This window comes from Muscardinus avellanarius (assembly GCF_963383645.1).
Source record: "Muscardinus avellanarius genome assembly, chromosome: 10".
Classification (NCBI taxonomy): Eukaryota; Metazoa; Chordata; class Mammalia; order Rodentia; family Gliridae; genus Muscardinus; species Muscardinus avellanarius.
Window position 1 is genome coordinate 100,806,656 of NC_137796.1, and position 19,123 is coordinate 100,825,778.

The 19,123-nt window shown below is 49.1% G+C and overlaps 1 protein-coding gene across 1 annotated transcript in view; it reads left to right on the forward strand.

Annotated features, from left to right (window-relative positions):
- PDXDC1 (pyridoxal dependent decarboxylase domain containing 1) overlaps positions 1-17,323 on the forward strand; it is a gene marked incomplete at its 3' end in the record, with an annotated part of 37,801 nt that extends 20,478 nt beyond the window's left edge. Inside the window, exons 12-22 of the mRNA XM_080703442.1 lie at positions 2,365-2,415; positions 6,938-7,001; positions 9,086-9,174; positions 10,107-10,212; positions 12,117-12,288; positions 13,033-13,151; positions 13,409-13,530; positions 14,579-14,671; positions 14,747-14,843; positions 15,606-15,710; positions 17,067-17,323. Of these exons, the coding sequence (XP_080559568.1) occupies positions 2,365-2,415; positions 6,938-7,001; positions 9,086-9,174; positions 10,107-10,212; positions 12,117-12,288; positions 13,033-13,151; positions 13,409-13,530; positions 14,579-14,671; positions 14,747-14,843; positions 15,606-15,710; positions 17,067-17,323 (1,275 nt within the window). The remainder of the gene's footprint in view (positions 1-2,364; positions 2,416-6,937; positions 7,002-9,085; positions 9,175-10,106; positions 10,213-12,116; positions 12,289-13,032; positions 13,152-13,408; positions 13,531-14,578; positions 14,672-14,746; positions 14,844-15,605; positions 15,711-17,066) is intronic.
- Positions 17,324-19,123: the final 1,800 nt, after the last annotated feature.

A 19,123-nucleotide genomic window follows, 5' to 3' on the forward strand; every position in this document is an offset into this window, starting at 1 on the left:
AACACAGAGGAATTCTACATCTGAACTACACCCCCAGCCCTATTTCATTTTTTATTTGGAAACAGGGTTTTTCCTAAATTGCTGAGGGTAACTTTGAACCTGCAATCCTCCTGTCTCAGTCTCCTAAGTACTGGGATTTTAGGCATGCACCACCCTGCCTGGCTAGGTTAGTTCCTGTACACATTTAAAAAGTAGTTTTAAGCCAGGCACGGTGATGCAAGTCTGAAATCCAAGTACTTGGAAGACTGACACAAGAGGATCACAAGTTCAAGGCCAGCCTCAGCAACTTAGTAAGACACTGTTTCAAGATTTAAAAAAAGGGCTGGGGGTATACCTCAGGTAAAATACTCCTGGGTTCCACACCAGCATCCCCCTAAAAATAGTTTATGTTTACAAAAGCACCATTTTTTAAAGTGTTGTCATCATGCTCTTAGCTCATGTCTTGATTTGGTTCTTTGGGAAGAGAAGGCTGTATTGCCGTAGTAACTCGGTCAGTTTAGGGAAGGTTTGGGCACTCGAGGGAACGTTTTCAATTCCCCTTGGCCTGGAGAGTGCAGGAAAATAATGATGACATTAGCTACCACGCCCCTGAGTCACCGCCGCTCTGGCATCTTTCTGTGAGCAAAGCCCGCAGCTGATCTCAAGCCCCTGAGGAGTTGTGGTGCCTTCCTGCAGCCTCTCTGCTAACTGTGCGTAGGTGTGCTTAGCGCACGCTCGTGCCTCGTGTCCAGACTCACTCACACGTGCCTGGGAAGCAGACGGCAGTCTCCTCCTCCTCCCCTCTTCTGAGCGTCAGCGTCATGTCTTCATGAGCAGTAGTTACTGAGCATTTCCTCAGTGCCAGCACTGGGGTGCGCTCTCCACGTGGCAACTCTTTTTTTTTTTTTTCGTACTGGGGGTGGACCCAGAGAAATTCTGCCTCCGAGCTACACCCTCAGCTCTATTTTTTTATTCTTTATTTTGCAGCAGGGTCTTACTGAGTTGCAAAGGCCTCACTAAGTAGCTGAGGCTGGCCCGAATCGCGATCCTCCTGTCTCAGCCTCCCAAATGATGGGATCACAAGCGTGCGCCCCCACGCCTGGCATCACGTGTCAGCTCTTGATCCCACAACTTTACTTTCAGGCTGGATGTGGTGGCGGCTTTTATATCCCAGCTACTCAGGATATTGAGACAAAGGATTTAAGTTTGAGGCTAGCCTGGGCAACTTAGAAAGACCCTGACTCAAAATTAAAACAGAAACAGCTGTGGCTGGAGCTCACTGGACAAGCTCTCGTTTAGCATGTGCGAGGCCCTGGGTTCAGTCCGCTGCCCTGCAAAAAGAAAAGTTAGGCTCCATGAGGAACCTAGAGTCTAATGCTGAAATAATGCTGACATTAGCTACCAAACACTCAGGAGCATTTGAATCAACACACCCCCTTCCCATGAGTTAGAGAAGATTGTTTTCCTCGTTTCCATGATGAGGGGACTGGGCTTGAGATCCTGTATCATGAAGATGACGGTAGCTGCCACTTCCATGATGCACACATGCTCCAGACGCTTTCCAAGCACATAATCTATATTGACTGATTTAATTTTCACAACGACCTAGAAAGATAGATATCACTTTATGGGCGCGGGGGCTCGCTCACTTTTGTACTCAGTAGCTTTCTTCCCCAGTACTATGGATAGAGCCCAGGGCCTATTGCATACTGGGCGTATGCTCTACCACTGAGCTACATCCCCAGCCCTTTTACAAATTTTTATTTTGAAACAAGATTTTGCTGAATTTCCCAGACTGGCCCTGAAATTGAAATCCTTCTGCCACAGTCTCCTAAATAGCTGAGATTACAGACATGTGCCATACGCCTTGCTTTACTCAATAGTTTTGTTTTTTTTTTTTTTTTAGTGGTACTGGGAATGGAATCCAGGGGCATTCTACCTCCAAGCGACACCCCCAGCCCTATTTTTTATTCTTTATTTTGAAGCAGGGTCTCACTGAGTTGCAAAGGGCCTCACTAAGTAGTAGCTGAAGCTGTCCGTGAACCTCGATCTTCCTGTCTCAGCCTCCCAAATGCTGGGATTACAAGTGTGTGCCACCATACCCGGCTTCAATAGTTTTTAAATAAATGACTTGTATTGCTAATAGGACAGATTCATGTGTCTTGTTAGACACCCTTTTATTGGATCACTGCATATAACTTTTATGAAGAACATTTGTAATGTCGGATTGGAAAATTTGGCAGTCAAACTTAGAAATCTTCAAGTATTAGGTGCCTTTGTGTGCCTGAGATCCCTGTTTGCAGACCTTCAAAGCCCCCACAAAAACTATTAACACGCTGTGTCTATCTCATGGAATCACACAAGTTGTGTCTTTGTCATTTGCAGAGTCAGCGATTGCAGGAAGGTTTGAAGAAAGTGGATCACATCAAAATCTTGGTATGGTGTCCTCTTTGTGAAATAAGTAACTTGGTGTGTGTGTGTGTGTGTGTGTGTGTGTGTGTGTGTGTGTGTACACTGGGAATTGAATCCAGGGCATTCTACTTCTGAGCTATACCCCCTGCTCTTTTTTATTTTCATTTTGAAACAGGGTCTCACTCAGTTGCTGAGCCTGGCCTCAAACCTGCAATCCTGTCTCACCCTGCCAAGTACTGGAATTACAAGTACGTGCCACCATACCTGGTGAATAACTTTTTTAACTTTAGCAACCAGAATGATTTTCTTCAGATGTGTAATATTTCACTTGAATTGTGACAGCTCTAGTTAAAAAACAAAACAAACAGAAAAAGCCATACTCTTTGGAAGAGAATTATGCTTGTGTTTATGACCTAGTTATACGGTTAGCCTGAAAACAAGAAAATTGTACTATACAATGTTTAAATTCTTGTAGTGCTTTTCACATAATCGTTTTTTTTTTGGGGGGGGTGGGTCTGGGCATGGAACCCAGAGGCATTTGACCTCCGAGCTAACACTCCCTGCCCAATTTTTTATTCTTTATTTTGAAACAGGGTCTCACTGAGTTGCAGAGGGCCTCACTTAATAGTGGAGGCTGTCCGTGAACCACTATCCTCCAGTCTCAGCCTCCCAAATGCTGGGATTACAAGCTCACATAATTCTTTTATCCTATTAAAATTAGAAATTGTACAAAGAACTTACAAACATCATTGACTTCACCTGCCCTAGGACCTTAGCACGCCCATACAAAAGTCATTCTGTGGCTCTGAATGCTTTGGCCTCTTACTCTGAAACCTGGCTCCAGAGTCTTGGTTTGCAGAAGAGGAGTGAGAAAGGCCACTAGTGAGAAGCTAGTGGCCTGCTCTTGTCTCCTGGTGTCTTCCTAAAGTGAACCTCGCAGAGACTGCCCCTCAAGATAGGGGGTAGACAAAGAGATGAGGGGATTTAGTGCTGCTAACAGTCAAGATGAGGGTTGGTTCAAGTGGAAATGTTTTCATGTTTTGCTTCATTGTATTTTAGAATTTCTAGAAATATATAGATCAGGTTTGTATTTAAATAGGCTCGCGGAGTGTTTTTTTGACAAGTGTTTCTTTAACTGTGCAGAATAGAGTTAAGTTTAAAGCCAATACTTAGGCGGGTGTGGTGGCGCACACTCGTAATCCCAGGATTTGAGGCTGAGACAGGAGGATCGCAGGTTCACAGCCAGCCTAAGCAACTTAGTGAGGCCCTCCACAACTTAGACCTTGTTTCAAAATAAAGAATGAAAAATAGGGCTGGAGGTGTAGCTCAGAGGTAGAATGCCCCTGGGTTCAACTTCTAGTTCCTAAATAAATAAATAAATACAATATTTAGGCAGGCACGGTGGTGCACACATGTAATCCCAGCATTCGGGAGGCTAAGACAGGAGGATTGCAGTTTGCGGCCAGCCTCAGCTACTTAGTGAGGCCCTCTGCAACTTAGTGAGACCCTGTGTCAAAATAAAGAATAAAAAATAGGGCAGGGGGTGTAGCTCAGAGGTCAAATGCCCCTGGGTCCCATTCCCACTACCACAAAAAATAAATAAGTAAAAAATAAAACCAACACTTGAGTTTATTCGGGGCTCAGCTTAGCAGTTATTTCTGTTTTGGAGCACAGCAGGGTCAGGGGTGGGGGCTCTGCGCTGCCTCCTGGCAGGAGCTTGCAGCCACTTGACCGGAGTTCCAGCTGGGGCCTTGACAGAGGAGAGCGGTGTGTTGGAGAGCAGAGGGCCAACTCTAAGGAGATTTGGAGTTCTCTCAGAAGTGCTGGGGTGCCCTGTGATATGGAGTCATTTTCTTTCTTTGTGGGGGAGTACTGGATTGAACCCAGAGGCATTCTACCTCCAAGCCACACCCCCAGCCTAATTTTATTTTAATTTTGAAACAAGGTCTTGCTAGGTTTGCCGAGAATCTCACTACTTGCTGAGGCTGTCCTTGAACCTGCAGTCCTCCTGTCTCAGCCTCCCAAGTACTGGAATTACAGGTGTGCGCCACCATGCCAGCTGAGCCATTTTCTTAAGCTGCTGAGCCTGTGAGTTCAACAGTCAAATGAAAGTATGTTGGTTGGACATCTCTAGTTGCAAACAGAGACCCGAGGTATGGGCTAGACGGAGCAAGCAGTTGGGAATCTAGGAGCGCTGGGGCTTTATGCCTTACTGAACCCAGTCGGGCCCTTCTCTGGTGCCCTCTCCCTCATTCTCCTTCAAGCGGTGGGGATCCGATGGTGCTAGCTGATGACCAGGGGTTTTTGTTTTTTCTTATGCTGGGATGGACCCAGGGCCTGTGCGTGCTAGGTTAGCATTCTACCACAGAGCTACACCCAGGCTTTTTTTTTTTTTAAGTCAAGTTCTCTCTACTGTGTCCAGACTGGCCTTAATCTTCTGATCCTCCTGCCTCAGCCTCCTACGTAGCTGGGATTTCAGGCCTAAGCCTCTGCAGCTGGTTAAGCACCGGTTCTTTTGGAGCATCTTTGCAATGCCCCCAGCCCACACAAACCCTGCCCCACCCCTTCTCCCAGTGGCTGCTGTTTTTGTAGAAGAAGCAGATCATTGTGGCCTGTCAGTCATCGTTGTCGTCGTCGTCCTCCTCCTCCTCCTCCTGCTCCTCCTCCTGCTCCTCCTCTTCACCTTCGCGGCTACAGGCTGTGAGGTGCTCACCAGCTGTCGTGCATGGCTCTTGGTGCTGAAGTGCATTCCTGGCTACTCCTCACGGCAGCCCCTTGCATGTCTCTTCCTTCTGCCTGAAAACACTGGCTGCGCCCCACTTCTGATGGCCGGTTTTGAGCTTTCACATCCTAGTGCAAATCCCCCTCCTCAGAAGGTTTTTTCCGTGACCACTCTGCTCTAACCTCCCACTGCCGCCGTCACTCTGCCTGGGGCCTTTCTTCATTGTACTTACTACTTTGAAGTCATGTCTGTTCATGGTTTCTTCCTGTAGAAGCTTCTCGGGCTTGGTGCAGACCCACCACTGCCCTTGGTCGTGGAAGCCGAGGTGCAGGCCCGCCGTGCTCCCCTTCACTGCCACCCAGCTCAGTCCTGTTTCCTCTTCTTTCTGAATTCACCTTTGTTGTGAGCCTAGCATGGTTTAAACTTTTATTTTTTTGGTTGTCAGTTATATTTAATCCATCATTTCAGGTATTTAAAACTTAAGGGGCTGGGGATGCAGCTCTTTCCTAGGATGTGCAAGGTCCTGTGTTTGATCCCCAGAAACTAACACGGGAATTGATAACTTCAGTGTTAGCTCAGTGTTCCATGTTGACAGAGCCAGAAGTTTACATATATAACCCTGTACAGTCTTTTTCCTGCACGCTGACACTTGGGATTAGCAGTAAGAAGGAAGGAGGGAGGAAAGGAAGAAAGGGAAGAAGACAGCTGGCGCGTAGAGCTGGCTCGCAGGTCATTCGGCCTTCGCTGGACACGGAGAAGGCGGGTTACTTTGGCATCTTTTGTTCCTCCTTGCTAATGAGCTTACTCCAGTCTTTTTAAATATTAAGTCCTTATTCCTTTAAAGGCATTTATAGTTTTAGTTATGTGAAATTTAAAGGAGATGACAGATACAAAAGTTTTTAGCACTGGAACTGGCTCAGTAAATAATTAGCAGATCTGAATGTGAACCTTGCTTGATCTAGATCACATCTACACGGTTCTTTGAAAAGTTAGTGGAGAAGTTCTGGGGCCAGCTACTCCCTGTCATGGAGTTAGCGCTTCCTGCCGTGGCCCGTGAGTCATCGCACTTGGCCTTGAGACAGCGGCTTTGTGCCTAGACCGGAGCGCTGATGTGCTCGGGCTCAGGGTTGGCCCCCCTGCCGCAGCCTTCCAGGGGCATGGCTGCTCTGCGCGCCCCTTTGTCAGTGCAGAGCAGGATTGCTGGCCAGGCCGTGGTGGCGCAGGGAGCTTGTCATCCTCCGGAGATCCATCCACGCCGTTGGTACTGAGTCTGAACACTGGAGAAAAGTAGATATATGTAGAAAGTACAGACACGCAGTGCTAGGCTTGGTGTCTACAGTGCTGCAGGTTTTGCATCTGGTTCTCAGAGTTTTACAAGGTGTAGAGAAAGCATTTTTCACCCTCCTGTATGGGTGTAAAAAGTCCTAGTAAATTCTGAATAACTTCTGGGATTCTTGAAAGCATTGGCGCCCTCAACACTGATTCCGAGTTCACTTTTTTTCTTGCCTTTTTTATCTTTAATGTTGGACTTAGGTTTATTAATATTCAGATTATCTCCTGCTTTAGTTTCAGTATACCAGTGTCAGATGTTAATCTTAGAATCCACAGTGCACACTCAGAGTTAGTTCATTGTTCCTACTTCTAAAAATTTTACCAAACCTTTGTTTTTTGTTTCTCTAGAAACTGAGATTAACTTTTGCACTTTTAAGTGGATTTATGTACAAAGTAGAGTGTCCCTAGCTTGGTTTCCAAGCCCGCTGCTCGACTTTGCAGGTGTTGGGCACTTAGTGGCTCCCTTGGTGATAGCAGACTCCATTCTTGCAGGTGGAGGATGAGCTCAGCTCCCCCGTCGTCGTGTTCAGGTTTTTCCAGGAATTGCCAGGCTCAGGTAGGTGATTTTTTTTTAAAGAGGGCTATTTTTGTATCTGTGTTAAGGACTTTCAGTTCTATTTCAAGTTAAAATAGGTTTTGGGGTGTGTGTGTGTGTGTGTGTGTGTGTGTGTGTGTGTGTGTGTGTGTCACTAGGGATTGAACCCAAGGGCATTCTTATAGTTAAGCTACAAATACCGGGATTACAAGTGTGTCCCACCACGTCTGGCCAAGTTAAACATTTTAAAAATATATTTTTTCAGGTCTGGGATGGAACCCAGAGGCATTTGACCCTTGAGCTATACCCCCTGCCCTATTTTTTATTCTTTATTTTGACACAGGGTCTCACTAAGTTCCAGCCAGCCAGCCTCCCTTCCCTTTCCTTTCCTTCCTTCTTTCTTTCTTTTTGCAGTACTGGGGATTGAACCCAGGGGCAATCGACCTCTGAGCTACACCTGAAACAGGATCTCACTGAGTTGTGGAGGGCCTCACTAAGTAGCTGAGGGTCTGCGAACCATGATCCTCCAGTCTCAGCCTCCCAAATGCTGGGATTACAAGCGTGCGCCACCACGCCTGGCTAGTTTAAAAATATTTTTTATGTCTTTGGTCATCATTTCAGCAGAGATACCAGTGGGTTTTGGTTTTTTTGCATGAAGCAAGATGAGGAAGAATCACCTGCTCTTGTCTTCTGGTGTCTCCCTGAAATGACTCTCCCAGAGATGCTCCCTCCAGGTACTAAACAGACAAGGAGATGGGCTTTCCCCAGAACGCCATTCTGAATGCCATAGCATTTTAGCAGTATCGGCTGTGATTCAAGCCGTGGTCACTAGATGCCAGTTGCCAGGCCAGCACTGGAGTGGCTGAGAAAGAGTCCCTTGAAAAGTGGAGATTCTTGGCCCTTCTTCTTGGATACTTTCTGGGTCGGTGCCACTAGCTTTGCCCAGGCCTGCTCAGCTGCCCAGGCCGCGCCCCTCGGGCCCTGGGCGAGCCCTGGGAGTAGCTGAGTGTGCTCGCGCCCGCCCGGAGCTCTCGCTCTCCCACGGTGGCTGCCGAGTGACGCCCCAGCTCCCGGTGCCCCTCGAGGCTGGGGCGCATCGCCCTGGCCCCTACGGCCCCACTTACTGCGTTCCAGTCAGACCCGCCCCACCTCCCCAGGGCGCCCTGCGCTCTCTGGCGTGTAGCGTGGCCGCCGCTGCCCCACTTCGCACTCGCGGCCTCCCACTCTTCCTGTGGCTGCTGCCTTCCTACTATGAAGGTTTCCAGAAGACACCCACCTCCCCAGAGAGCCCCCTCTGTCCCTTCTGAAGCGATTCCACAACGTGTCGACACCTTGCCTTCTTGCGGTGACTCGCGACAACACAGAGCGACTTTTCTTTCTCTTCGTGGTCTGTTTCCTGGCCTAGAAAGTGAGCTCTGCGCATGACTTGCTGCCCCACCACTTGAGGGGAGGTTAATTTTTATGAAGCCTGCGTAGGTACTCTTGGGCATTCTGATTGACCCTGCACAAGGCTTGGGAGACCAGTCGTTAACCTACAAGGTTTGCCTACATTGCTTCTCAAAATTTCTTGAATTTTTTAAAAATGAGAATAAAGATTCTGGGCTGGGAAATGTGTCTTAGTCGTATTCACCTGGCATGCACCAGCGGTTGATCCCTAGTAACACAAAAAAGAAATTAAGCGATACAGTAAGAATTGTATTTCTATAATTCAAATGTTACATAGTTCATGAGAAAAAAAAAAAAGTGTTAGCCAGACATGGTGGTGCATGCTTGTAATCCCAGCACTTGGGAGGCTGAGACAGGAGGATCGCACAGGTTCGAAGCCAGCCTCGGCTACTTAGTGAGGCTCTCAGCAACTTAGTGAGACCCTGTTTCCAAATAAAATATAAAATAGGTCTGGGAGTATAGCCCGGAGGTAGAAAAGCCCCTGGGTTCCACCCCCAGTACCACATACACACAAAAAAGTGTTAAACCTGTCAGAGACACGTGATTTTAGCCATCTGCTGTTTTCATTATTGGGAGCTGAGTAGAATGGGGTTGCATTCCGGTGTTTGCTTAGTTAGCTCTGTTTCTGGAAGTGAATGCCTTCTGTGTTTTGACCTCAGATCCAGTGTCTACAGCTGCCCCGGCTCCCAACATGGCACCTCCAACAGCTGGCCGGGAGGGACACTCCTGCGACGCGCTGAACCGCTGGGTAAGGATGGTGGTCACCTGCCTTTTCCCAGTCTCCTGAGAGCAGCGTCCCCGGCCTCATGGCTGGGTTTGCTCACGGCCCTGTGTGAGAAGGGCCTCCCCAGGGCCCTGGGCTTGGCCTGGGTTCCGCGCCCGGTGGGGTCTGCCTCGCATGCCGTGCCCGCGGCGTGCCCTCGGCGTCCTTCCCCGGGTTTCCTCACTTGTTCATTTCCTTGCTCCTGGCTCAAGGTGTAAGCAGCAGTGCAGCGTGAGCTGCAGCGCAGCTTCCGCGGTGCTCGGGTGACGTCAGCACGGCGTCGGGGGCCCCAGGCTGGCCCCGAGCACCTTTGGCAGTCTGGCAGTGTGGACACAGATAGGCATGCTGCTGCAGCGGCTTCTTGGGCCTTGAGGTCGTCCCTCTAGGATTTTAGTCTTAGGGGTGTTCTAAGTGATGCAAGGATGCTCACACAGCAGTAGCAGTCCTTAGAGGGTTTGATGAGTAAGTAACCCTACAGCCATGCGGTGCAGTTCAACACAGCCACAAACCTTGGAGCTTAATGTTTAAGGCAGATGAGAAATGTCAGCACTAATGAAATGGAAAGATGCAGGTCACTGAACAGTGTGAAGAATACCACGTTTTATGATGAACGTTCCATGCATGCACAGAGAGATGACCCTGGCCAGTATAACTGATTTCTTGTTCCAAGTATTTCTAGTTTCAACAGTCAGTGTTTGAGTGATATGGGTAATTTTTTATGTTTCTGGTTTACCTGTATTTCATAGATTATTAAATATATATTAGTAAGAAAAATGTGAGATGTGCTGTTTTTAGGAAGGAGTTGCTGGACATACTTAAAGGCTGTCTGAAGACGATCAACAGTGGGTCCATGAGCCCTCTGCCCTGGGGCTGAGCAGGGAGGGCAGGGGCCACACTCACGCTCTTTCTCCCTGCAGCTGGGAGAGCAGTTGAAACAGCTGGTGCCTGTGAGCGGCCTCACTGTCATGGACCTGGAGGTGGAAGGCATGTGTATGCGGTTCAGTCCCCTGATGACAGCGGCAGGTACAGCACCTGAGCTTTTCTCTCTTCTGTTCTGGAAGAAACAGTTCCTGTTCATTGAAGTCCAGGCTGTTAGGTTGATGCATTTTTTCTTTTATGAGGTACAGGTCTGTGGTTTCCAGGACCTTTTTCTTTTCTTTTGGTCTGCATTCAGGTAGATTAGCATTCCAGTGTAACTTCACAGAAATGGAATGAGACTTCTAAATTCCCTTGAATTCCCATGTTCTGATGTCCTGTGTCCCTGGGTCTTCTGTTCCACTGATTCTCACTCCAGCTATACATTTGACTCATCTGTAGCCCTTTAGGCCCCAATGCTTGGGAGACTGGGACAGGAGGATTGCAGGTTTGAAGCCAACCTCAGTGATGTAGCAAGACCCTGTTTCAAAATGAAAAAAAAAAGGGCTGGGGAAGTAGCTCAGAGGTAAAAACTTCCGAGTTTAATCCCCAGTGCAAAAAGAAAAAGAAGAAAAGCCAAGTGTGGTGGCACACACCTGTAATCCCAGTACTTGGAAGGCTAAGACAGAAAGATTACAGGTTCAAGAGCAGTCTCAGCAATTTAGTGAGGTCCTCAGCAACCTAGTGAGACCCTGTTTCCAAATAACAAAATAAAATGGGCTGGGGGTATAGCTCATAAACAAAATAAAATGGGCTGGTAGAATGCCCCTGGGTTCCAGCCTCAGGACCAAAACACAAACAAAGGACTGCTAGCAGCAGGGCTACCTGAGAGATCCTGATTTTCTGGTATGGGATAAGCCTGGCCATCTGGACTTTTTTAATCAATTGCATGTATTTTTTATTGTATATATTTAAGGTATACAACATATTTTGTTCTCTTTTTTTGTGGTACTGGGGATGGAACCCAGGGGCATTTTACCTCCGAGCTACACCCCCAGCCCTATTTTTTATTCTTTATTTTGAAACAGGATCTCACTGAGTTGCAAAGGGCCTCACTAAGTAGCTGAGGCTGTTCCTGAACCATGATCCTCCTGTCTCAGCCTCCTGAGTGCTGGGATTACAAGCGTGCGCCACCATGTCCAGCTTGTTTTGTTCTTTTTAATCTCATTTTTATTAAATATATTTAAGGTAGACAACATGTGTGCTTTTGGTGGTGTGCATGTATGAGTGTGTGTGTGTGTGTGTGTGTGTGTGTGTGTGTGTGTGTTGCTGAGGATTGAACCCAGGAGCATCTACCTCTAAGCTATACCCCCAAACCTTTTTATTTTTCTATTTGGAAACAATCTCACTAAGTTACTGAAAGCCTCACTAAATTGCTGAGGCTGGCCTCGAATCTGTGATTTTTACTATCTTCTTTTCAGCTAATGGTTAAAAAACTGACATAAAAAGTCAGGTGTGATGGCACATGCCTGTAATCCCAGTACTGGGGAGGCCAAGACAGGAGAATCGCAGGTTGGAGGACAGCCCGTGTGCAGATGGAAGTGAGGGAGGGGCAGTAGCCTGCTGAGACCCCTGCATGGCTCATTGCCATCGCCCTCTCCTGCCCCTCCTGGCATTTCAGACACAAACCCATCAAAAGGCTTGTCTTTCACTCAATTTGTAGCACCTCATTAAGAGCAAACCTGTGGTTGCCCTCTTGCTTTTAACCTGTGATGGTATGTTTATAACCTGACAGAAGTGGCCAGAAGAATGTGATTTGTCTTGGAAAGTTTCATGGTGTGTTAAATCTCCTATGAAAGACAAAAACACTGACACTAGGAACAGCCGGCTGTGTTCATTTTTAACACCCGGTTTTTCCGTATCTGTGTTGAGTGCCTCTTTTTAATAACTCCTCAGCTCCAGTGAATTGGCTAAACATAGAGCCTTTGGCCTTACAAATCATTGACGGGAGCCCTGCTTGCTCCTTGTCAGCTGTTCCTCAAACATTTCTCCAACATTCCGAATGTTTTCAGTTTTAGGAACTCGAGGGGAGGACGTAGATCAACTTGTAACCTGCATCCAAAGCAAACTGCCAGTGCTCACATGTACGCTGCAGCTCCGAGAAGAGTTCAAGCAGGAAGTGGAAGGGACGGCGGGCCTGCTGTATGTGGATGACCCCAACTGGCCTGGAATTGGGGCTGTCAGGTACAGATCTGGCCTGTTGCAGGACCTTAGAGACTGTTATATAAAGCACGCGGGTAGGTTATTTGTGATAAGAGGACTATATGAAGTCACACATGCTCATCCATTGAAAGTGCAAGACATCTGGCCATTCGGAAAGGCCCAGGCAGCCAGGATTTGGGCCACTGAGTGCAGGGAAGCAGTGCCACCCTGTGCTCTGCCGTGCCACCCACTGGCGCCTGGAGAGGCCCCGGGGCACATATAGCAGCAGCTGGCCACCCTTCACGGTGGACGGGACGTGCACATGAGTAAGGAAAGGCTAGGTCCTGGGGCAGAGGGTGCTGTCCCCAGGTCAGCATGTGCAGTCCTGCGCACTCTCCCCGCTGAGGCACACCTCCTTTTCACTGCACATGCGACCTTGCCAAAGACTTGGGCTTTACCTAGGATCTTCTTGAAATTTTTCAGTCATAAGACACTATCGAGCCAGGCTTGGCAGCGCACGCTTGTAATCCCAGCATTCAGGAGGCTGAGACAGGAGGATCGCGGTTCATGGCCAGCCTCAGCTACTTACTGAAGCCCTTTGCAACTCAGTGAGACCCTGTTTCAAAATAAAGAATAAAAAATAGGGCTGGGGGTGTAGCTCGGAGGTAGAATGCCCCTGGGTTCCATCTCCAGTACTGCCAAAAAAAAAGAAAAAGACACTGTCAAAGGCGCCTTTGTCCATTTGATCTCTGGGATTGAAGTACTTCTGTTGGATACTGTTTTTAGGTATGAACATGCTAATGATGATAAGAACAGTTTGAAATCAGACCCAGAGGGGGAAAAAATCCATGCTGGACTCCTGAAGAAATTAAATGAACTAGAATCTGACCTTACATTTAAAATGGGTAATTACTACTTTTGTAAGTCCACTGTGAACTTAAGGACCTTTTCTAGCTGGCTGGAAGGAATATGGGTTTCCTGTCTTGGGAGGCCCTGGCTCTGGGGGTGGAGGTGGGGCTCCCAGGGCCGGCCGCTCTCCCCCTCCCTGCGAGCGGCCTCTTCTTCCTTGATGCCGGCATCTCTGCATGGCGCTGCAGAGTGGCATGGGCCTCAGCCTCAACAGGATGGAGGAACCCAGCTCATCTGTCCTTTCTTCCCACAGGCCCCGAGTACAAAAGCATGAAGAGCTGCGTTTATGTCGGCATGGCAAGCGACGACATTGATGTTTCTGAACTAGTGGAGACCATTGCAGTGACAGCCCGGGAGATTGAGGAGAACTCCAGGGTCCGTAAGACTACTTGATTCCAGCCTTTTCTGGGATTGGGCTGGCCAGCTAGCTGGGGTCACGAAGGAAAAGACTGTCCTCGGAAATGTCTGCTCATTTGTTCTTTTCCAAAGAGCTAGTAAATGTTTCCTGTGAGCTGGATGTTTGCCAGGTGTCTGGAGTGCTTGGTGGCCTCGCCACAGCCCCGGCCCACAGTGAACTCACCGGGCAGCAGGGAGTGAGTGCTGTGGGGCAGAAGGAGCTAGCGCTGGGGAGAACTGTGCCTCTGCCTGCAGGCGCGGGGAGGACTTCCTCAGGAGCCAGGCCCGAGGATGAACGGGGCAGGTGTTTCTGAGAATGGACTTCCCACCAGAAATACCTGCTTCCACTGGCCAGTTGGCAGGAGGCCGGGCGATGAGGATGAAGGACACAGTGTCCAAGCCAGGCATGTCTGAGAGGAAGCAGACACAGGCCGTGAGATGCACCTGTGGCAGGGGGGAGAAGGAAGCTTGGACGGGGCTGGGAGCGTGCTGTTCTCACCATGGGCGCCTTCGTAGGGCCCTCCAGGCCTGTCCTCACTTCTGACCACAAGTGTTGACCAATGTGTTGGAGGTGTGAGTAGTCATTTCTCCTCTGTTGCCTGGCAAATGAGGGTGGTCACCAAGGTGTGTCTGCCTGGGCCCCCATGAGTACTTTATCCTCTGTTTGATTTTTACTCTGGTGTTTAAATGTAGAATTCCCTTTACTGATACTTTTTTTGGAGTGAGTGTGTGTGTTACTGGGGATTGAACCCAGGGGCATCCTACCTCCAAGTTACACCCCCATCTCTATTTTTTATCTTGAAACAGAGTCTCACTAAGTTACTAAGGGACTTGCAGAATTGCTGAGGCTGGCTATGAACCTGCGGTCCTCCTGTCTCAGCCTCCCAAGTACTGGGATTACAGGCTTGCTCATCATGCCCTGCTATCACTAATACACTTTTGAAAAACGTCCCTGATACTGTGTTGAGTTCTTCTGGGCCCCACTCAAGAAGCTTTGACAAACAGTGCTCTCCTTGGTCTCACACAGCTCCTGGAAAACATGACAGAAGTGGTTCGGAAGGGAATTCAGGAAGCTCAGGTCCAGCTGCAGAAGGCAAATGAGGAGCGGCTTCTGGAGGAGGTGAGGCACCCCGAGGGAGGAGCTGCTGGCTGCGCCCTGCACCCCAGGCCACCCTGAGGCCATTGTGTTTTGCAGGGTGTGCTCCGGCAGATCCCCGTGGTAGGATCCGTGCTGAATTGGTTTTCTCCGGTTCAAGCTTCACAGAAGGGGAGAACTTTTAACTTAACAGCAGGTGAGATAACAGGTCTCTGCCCAGATCTTTACCTGCACTGCCACATGCCCCTCTCCCCACGCTCATGCTGACGCCCGTCCCTGGCTCCTGTGCCCGGCTCCCGGGGGAGGCTTGTCTGCCCTCTGCCCTGCCGGCGGGGAGTCCCGCTGTTCAGCACACAGGGCAGCGTATCTCAGGCATCTGAGTTGAGGGTTCCAAGTCCTTGCAGGCCTCACGAGTGAGTGTTCTGCTACTTTTAAAAGAGGGAACCCAAGATGTAGCATGCAGCACCGCGCCTCGTATTTCAAGGCAGGCCGCCATCAAGATGGCCAGTAGCTGGAATTGGGGGACGATAGTGAAGCCATGACACCGCCTTTCCTATTCTACCAAGGAAGTAATACTCTTGAGCCCTGAAGTCCCTTCAGTTCCTCCCCCAGGAAATGATGAGCGCATTGTCACGATAAAAAAGATAATCTGATGTTTAACCTGCCAGGCCTCAGCCTTGCACAGAGGGGCAGCCGTTCGCTTTGTGAAGTGTGTTCCCCAGCTGGGCCCAGTTGTCAGACACGTGGGTGCACGCTGCCGGCCGGCGTTCCTGGAGCTCAGGAGACGGGGAAGGGCCTGCCAGCCAGCCCTCTCACACTCAGGGCTGCCGAGTATCCGGTGGTCTGTGGGAAGCTGCCACAGCTCGCTGGGGCGCCAGCTGACCCAGGGCAGGTGGCATCTCCCCGGTAGCCTGGGCCAGGAGCATCCACCTACTCCCGTCTTTTCTTCCCCTGGCAGGCTCTCTGGAGTCTACGGAACACACATATGTCTACAAAGTACAAGGCACAGGAGTGACACCGCCCCCAACCCCCTCAGGCGTCCGCAGCAAACAGAGGCTTCCAGGTACCCAGTTTCCACGCTCGAGTCCAACAGTGCGGGAAAAAATTAGTTGTATTTCTCCTGGGAAAATAGCCTTTGTACCATGTTTAACCGGTTTTCCCTGGTTGCTATTACTTGCATTCCTTCTTCTGGTTCTTTAACCCAGAGTCCTGTTTCTTATCACTTAAGACCAACTGTCACTGCCCCTTGAAATTACCTTCAGGAACCAGACCTAGTGGCACACCCTTGTACTCCCAGTACTTAGGAGGTTTGTGGCCAGCCTCAGCAACTTGTGTAACTCTGCAACTTAGTGAGACCCTGTTTCAAAATAAAGAATAAAATAGAGCTGGGGGGTGTAACTCCAAGGTAGAAGGTTCAATCCCCAGGACTAGAAAAAAATTACCATTCAGTAGCCTTGAGATTTCACCTTGAAGAATGCCTTGGTGATTCTCCAAGGGGCAAGTCAGGGTCTGGAGAGCTGGCAGTATTTCACTGTGGTGTTGATTCTCCTGAACGTTTCCTCATTAAGATCACCTCAAAGTCCAGTGTGGGGTTACAAGCCCATAATCCCAGTACCTGGGATGCTGAAGTGGGAGGATCACAGGTTCACAAGACCCTACGCAACTTAGACCCTCCAAAACTCTTTTTCAAAATAAAATAAGGCAGGGGGTGTAGCTCAAAGGTAGAATGCCCCTGGGTTCCATCCCCAGTAGCATAAAAATGAAAAAAAGGTCACCTCAAAGGTGGGCATGGTGGCTCACGCTCGTAATGCCAGTATCTGGGATGCTGAAATAGGATCACAGCTCAGAGATCAGCCTCAGCAGCTGAGCAAGACTCTGTTTCAAAATAAAATAATAAAAGGGATAGGAATGTAGCTTGGAAGTAAAAAGCCCCTGGGTTTGTTTTGTTGTTTGTTTGTTGGCACTGGGGGTGGAACCCAGAGGCTTTTCTACCTCTGGGCTATACTCCAGACCTAGTTTCTATTTTATTTGGAAACAGGGTCTCACTAAGTTGCTGCGAGCCTCACTAAGTAGCTGAGGCTGGCTTTGAACCTGTGCGATCCTCCTGCCTCAGCCTCCCAAGCGCGGGGATTATAAGTGTGCGCCACCATGCCCGGCAAGCCCCTGGGTTTAATCCCAGCCCCCCCCCACACACACACACCCTCCAAAGTCCCCGGGGGGAGGTGGGGACACACCAATACCATCAGTACCATGACAGCAGCTCTCAGTGTCTTCCTCTAAGGAAGCTAAGATGCTTTGGAGCCAAGAATTCAGGGCTGGCTGCTGGTTCCCAGGAAGAAGGGCAGCTACAGGGTGCGCGGAGAGCCCTGGTCCTGCCCAGCTCTCAGCCGCCCATCCCCATTCATCCTGTCTTCCCTAGGCCAGAAGCCATTTAAAAGGTCTGTGCGAGGCTCAGATGCCGTGAGTGAGACCAGCTCGGTCAGTCACATTGAGGACTTGGAGAAGGTGGAGCACCTGTCTGCCGGGCTGGAGCAAAGCACCCGAGAAGCCGGCAGCCCCGAGAGTCCCCCGGGGACTCCCGCCGCTCCAGCCAGCCAGCCCGAGGCCCTACAGAATGGGGCCCAGCACCCCAAAGATGACCACCTACAGGTAGAAGAGCCAGAGAACTTAAGATAAAGCGTGCGGCGGGTTTGCGCGTGCAGACGGTTGCTTCAGGGAAGAGGAGGATACTGAAAATGTGACTGTGCCACATGCTCACACATAGGAGTGACTGATTTGTGCGGAACTGGGGTTTTTGCACAAATGCATGCTTGAAAGCCAGGCTTTCTAGGAGGACTGTTATTTTATGTGTATGCAGAACAACTCTGCTTCTACCAACCGTAGTAATACCATTTCCCCCAGATTGTACCATAACACTTTTATTCACAAAGAACACTTAGAATTCCAGGCGTCTGCCACTTGAAACACTTGTTCTCATCTTCCTGAACAGAGGCGCAGGGTCCAGGTTGCACAGTGACTGCTGAACGGCGCGGTCAGGGCTCTGGGTCTGGTACCTCCACCTCCACCTGTCTTCACGGGCTGTAGCTCGACCAGGCTGGGCCCACTAGCTTCGGGGCGAAGGGCTTCCATGGGACCCAGTGCCCAGCAGAGTAAGGACCGTGTCCACCCACGCTGGCGGGACGTCCGCCTGGGACTGTCCCCTGCCAGTCCTTTCCTCCCTTTATATACTATTTGTAAACAAACTTAAGGACTCTTTAAGAATAAAGTCTCTTCCTGCCGTACATAGATATACATATATATACACATGTGTATATATTTTAAAATACAGGTGAAGGTTTTACATCCGCACAAACTGCTCATTTCTGTTTACTATCTGGAGCCCGATGCAGGCTCCTTGAGGGCGTGAAGTCACACGCGCAGCGCAGCACGTGCAGGCTGGACTCGTCCACCTCCGCCTGCCGGCTCTGGAGCTCCTGCAGCCCCTCCCGCTGGCAGCTCAGCCCTGCCCAGCCCAGCCCAGCCGTGAGTCGAGAGCCGCAGAGTCAGGCCTCCCGGGCTGAGCCAGCAAACACTGCTGAAATTACTGAAGAAAGCTCCTAACTCCTGCCTGTTTCTACTTTCCCAAAGTACCACGTCATTTCCCTTTTCCTAGGATCAGGCCCTGTGCCTTTTTAGTCCTACAAAGTCGAGCAATGGGGGAGTTTGAGATGGTGGGGAATTCACACTGGGTTTGTGGATTGTAGCGTTGGAAGCCTTAGTTATACCACATTAAGCCTATAATTACACTGATTTGATGTGATTTTTGACATTTGGCACTTGTCAAAATGCAGTTTTTCTTTTTATATTTTAATTTTTTGGTGCAGATGATTAAACATGGTCTTCCCTGTTTATTTGGTGCAATGAAGTATAGCAGATAACATGGGGAGGGGTAAATTATCACCTTTAACAAGATTAATTTTTAAATGTTTTATATATATATATATTTGGAATTGTTAAATTGGTTTTGCTGAATCTCACCCTTGAGATACTATTTGAATGTTGGTTTCAATAAAGGTTGTTGAAATTGTTAGCACTGAACTCAGTATATAAATCTTAGTCAGGCATGGTAACTTCCTTTTGGATAGCAACTTTAAGACAGGAGGATCGCAGGTTCAAGGGGAGCCTCAGCAAATTCTCAAGACCCTATTTCAAAATGAAAAGGGCTGGGAATGTAGTTCAGAGGTAGAATGCCACTGATTTTTTTTTTTTTTTTTTTTTTTTTTTGGTGGTACCAATACTAGAACCCAGGGGCATTCTACCTCCGAGCGACACCCCCAGCCCTATTTTTTCATTCTAATTTCGAAACAGGGTCTCACTAGTTGCAGAGGGCCCCGCTTAGTAGCTGAGTCTGTCCGCAAACGGCGATCCTCCAATCTCAGCCTCCCGAACGCTGGGATGACAAGCGTGCGCCACCACGCCCGGCTATTGCCACTTTAA